Below are 3,955 nucleotides of genomic sequence, written 5' to 3'. Positions count from 1 at the left end.
TCGTGAATGGTGTGGTGTGTAAAGATCCAAATCTTGTGAAACCTGATGATTTCCTTTTTCGTGGGCTCAATCTTATGGGAGATACATCGATGGGGGTTGGATCGAACGTGACTGCCGTGACTGTAGCAGAGTTACCAGGACTCAACACTTTTGGTATTTCAATGGCTCGTATCGACTTTGCACCAGATGGTATTAACCCTCCTCATACGCACCCTCGGGCCACTGAAATCTTGGTTGTCATGAGTGGTAGTCTTGAGGTTGGTTTTGTAACATCTAACCAGCTTGACAACCGTCTCTTGACGAAAGTACTTGAAATAGGTGATGTTTTTGTGTTCCCACAAGGTCTAATTCACTTCCAAAGGAACGTCGGACATGGCTATGCTGTTGCCATTGCAGGTTTGAGCAGCCAAAACCCCGGTGTCATTACCATCGCAAATGCTGTGTTTGGATCAAACCCAGATATCAAYGCAGATATTCTTGCAAAGGCATTCCAAGTGGACAAGAACGTCGTTTATCAAATTCAATCGAAATTCTAGACTTTGATGTCATCTTTGATTGTTGATTTCATTAACCTACAATTTCCARCTTCTTGATATGTATTTGTTTCATCTTCGTCTTGTTATATCAAAAAGTGAATAAAAGTAATATATTATTTTGATGGTCCTTCACATTTGTGTTGTTTAATTATTGCARCTTATGTACGATCCAAACTCAAAACTCTAATTATTAAAAACGAAACTGCCGAAAGCCAACACTTTGTAAAAATAACTCAACCATCGTATACCMAACGCTATCCAATTGTTGTTATGTCTATAATGACTCTTCTTATTGTAATCACAGTAGAGTGTCAGGACTCAAAATACTTGTACGATGGGGTATTGCACATACGCACCCTACGGTCACAAAAATCTTGGTTGCCCTTGAAGGCAGTAATATTCAAGTTGGGTCTTGTCACATTTAACTCCGAAAACCGTATCATAAAAGTACTTGAAATGGTGATTCATCTTTCCAACATGTTCTAGTTCATTTCCAAATGACCATCGGATTTGGCTATGTGTTGCTATTGCAGGTATGAGTAGCCAAAATTCATGTCATTACCATTTTAAATGTTCGTTGTGTTTGTATCAAAAAACTATGTCAGGCTTCGAATTTGGGTCACACACTATGTATTTGAACCCTTGTTGTATTAGGGTCGAGCTCATATATTATCACGGGTTTATAGGACACTCCCAAATTGTAAGCGTCCTAATAGACCTCTTTATAAGACTTAGTTTATAGGACCAAAAAAATAAAGTGTCCTATCTAACCGTGTTGTATTAAGTTTATATGACCTTTTTTTGATGTCATAATAAGTTTTTAAGGACACTTTTAATATAAAGTGTCTCATTATCAACTTTATAGGACACTATTTGAAAATGCGACATTTTGTATTAAAGATGTCCTTAAAAAAACTTGTTAAGACGCCCAAAAGCGTCATATAAACTTATTACAACGCCTTTAGATAGGACGTTTTATACTTTAGTCCTATAAATTAAGTCTTATAAAACGATCTATTGAAACACTTAGAGATTGAGGGTGTCCTATAAACCCAATTTTGCTGTAATATATGATCAATGTATAATAAACATTTAAGATTCCACCAAAATGTTGTCTAAAATATTAAAATGATTAAATGGAAATAATTGAATAGATCATACCCACATTAGGCTTCCATCTTTTTTGAGTTAAGAATTGAAAACATACGATGAATGTATCAAACGTTGATGTATTTGATGAATTTGTCAATGTCATACTGTTTTTTATTAATAAAAATATGTCATATTACCTAAGCAGTTTTTTATGTTTCATTATTTTTTATATAAAGACATCACAAAGTTGCATACTTTATCTCATATATTTCTCGAGTCAACAAGAACAAGTTTCCACTTCCCAACAATGACATCTCGTTTGTTTTTTTAATCGGTCTCCTCATGGGGAGTTGTTCACTTGCTATGGCTTCAGATTCAAATCCTCTCCAAGACTTTTGTGTAGCTGTACCAAAACGTAGAGGTAAAAAAAATATAATCTTTAAATGTTGAAAAATGCTCAAATGTTAATTATCTGGAAATTTGTAGTATTTGTTATGTGTTTATGATCAGTTTTCTGCTTTTTTTAATAGTATTCGTGAATGGTGAGGTATGCAAAGATCCAAAGCTTGTGCGAGCGGACGATTTCTTTTTTAGTGGGCTCCACCTTATGAGAGATACATCAAATGCGGTTGGCTCTAATGTGACTACTGTGACTGTAGCAGAGTTACCGAGACTTAACACTTTTGGTATTTCAATGGCTCGTATTGACTTTGCTCCATCGGATATTAACCCTCCACACACACACACACCCCCTAGGGCCACTAAAATCTTGACGGTCCTAGAAGGCAATATTAAAGTTGGTTTTGTTACATCTAACCCTGAAAACCGTCTCATCACTAAAGACCTTCAGAAGGGGGATGTTTTTGTCTTCCCACAAGGTCTAGTTCACTTCCAAAGGAACATTGGAAACATTTATGCTCTTGTTATTGCCGCTTTGAGTAGCCATAATCTAGGTGCCATTACCATTGTAAATGCAGTGTTTGATTCTAACCCAGATATCAGTAAAGATCTTCTTGTAAAGGCCTTCCAAATGTACAAGAACGTTGTTTAGCAAATTCAATTAAAATTCTACACCCTCACATGATCTCAATTAAATTACATTTTTAAAATTCATTATTTATTTAGAAAGACTTGATTCTTTTGCTGTTTGTGAATGTTCAGAAAATTTAATTGAACTTGTCTAATAATTAGTTATATAGAAATGCTTTCAATTAAACTACTTTAATCCCATTTTAAACCATACAAAAATTAAGTCTCACAAACAACACCTAATAAATCCATCTTGGACACATTAACAATCTCTTCTACTTTTCCTTGATTGAATGAAAAAATTATATCACTATAAAATAAATGATTTCGACCAGTGAAATTTCCGCTAATAATTACTCATGGATCACCCAGAAAATACCAATAATTTCGGTAGATTCTGATGTTTTTCAAAAAAAAAAAAAAAAAACAACAAATCACCCATAAAACATATGGATTATCTGTCGCTGATTTGAGCCTCCCACCAATAATTCGCCACCAACCTTTGTGACGTTTTGACAAATCACCCCTTTAGCGACGAATTTGCCAGGGAAACATCTGTGGGTAGTAGTCTTTCATTTAGTAGTATTGTTTCATATAATTATCAATACTGAATTGTACATATCTTGTTATGTTTAGTAGTGTGACGCCCAATCCCAAAGCATATGCTTTGTTTTTTAACTGTAAATGTCCAGGTTAGTTTACGCGTAAGTCTTTTCATGGCATGATAAAAGGGCGGACCTATGAGTTGCTGAGCAGGGTCTTGTATGCCTGCTCAACTAATTTTTTCGCAAGTAAAAAAATGGGTATGAAAGATGCAACTGCTCGAGAGATGTTCACAACTAAAAAACTATTTTGGGTAAGAAAGGTGCACACACTAAATGTTGAGCAATGCTCTAGTTTATTAGCGAAAAATACATCCAACATGAAGCAAAAAAATCCCTCATAATCAATCACGAAAACCGAAAAAGTTCATGGAAAACAATCAAATGTGCACCCGCTCAGCAAAAATTCTTCGAAACCTTGTCATTTTCCTTAAAACACATCAAACGACTTCACGAGCCTTTGATCCATCTTAAAAGTGCATCCGCTCAGCAAAAATCCTGGATTGCCACTGGACAAAACCCTAGAAATTACAACTTAGAAAATCCCTTATACCGTTGTTTATCCTGTATTGGATTGTGTTTATCTGCAGTTAGTTACACGAATTCAGTTATGGGATGAAATCGGATAGGGATGAAATCGTTTAGGGATGAGCGGGTTTAAGAGTTTAAGAGTTTTTAAGAGTTTTAGCCAAATGC

General features: G+C 35.2%; 2 protein-coding genes across 2 annotated transcripts; both read left to right on the top strand.

Moving 5' to 3' along the window:
- Positions 1–6: 6 nt before the first annotated feature.
- On the top strand, positions 7–668 carry LOC112500484 (putative germin-like protein 2-2). Its single transcript, XM_025103976.1, has one exon. The coding sequence runs from the start codon at positions 75–77 to the stop codon at positions 534–536; it is 462 nt and encodes a 153-aa protein (XP_024959744.1). The 5' UTR covers positions 7–74; the 3' UTR covers positions 537–668.
- A 1,076-nt stretch (positions 669–1,744) lies between these two features.
- Positions 1,745–2,679, top strand: LOC112500453 (putative germin-like protein 2-1). Its single transcript, XM_025103948.1, has 3 exons — positions 1,745–1,794; positions 1,865–2,049; positions 2,159–2,679. Exons 1-3 carry the CDS (start codon positions 1,745–1,747, stop codon positions 2,677–2,679), a joined length of 756 nt encoding a protein of 251 aa, XP_024959716.1.
- Positions 2,680–3,955: the final 1,276 nt, after the last annotated feature.

This window comes from Cynara cardunculus (genome assembly GCF_001531365.2).
Source record: "Cynara cardunculus var. scolymus isolate 2C chromosome LG 17, CcrdV1, whole genome shotgun sequence".
Lineage (NCBI taxonomy): Eukaryota > Viridiplantae > Streptophyta > Magnoliopsida > Asterales > Asteraceae > Cynara > Cynara cardunculus.
The sequence above is the reverse complement of the archived record's forward strand: the minus strand, read 5'-3'. Positions and strand labels throughout refer to the sequence as shown.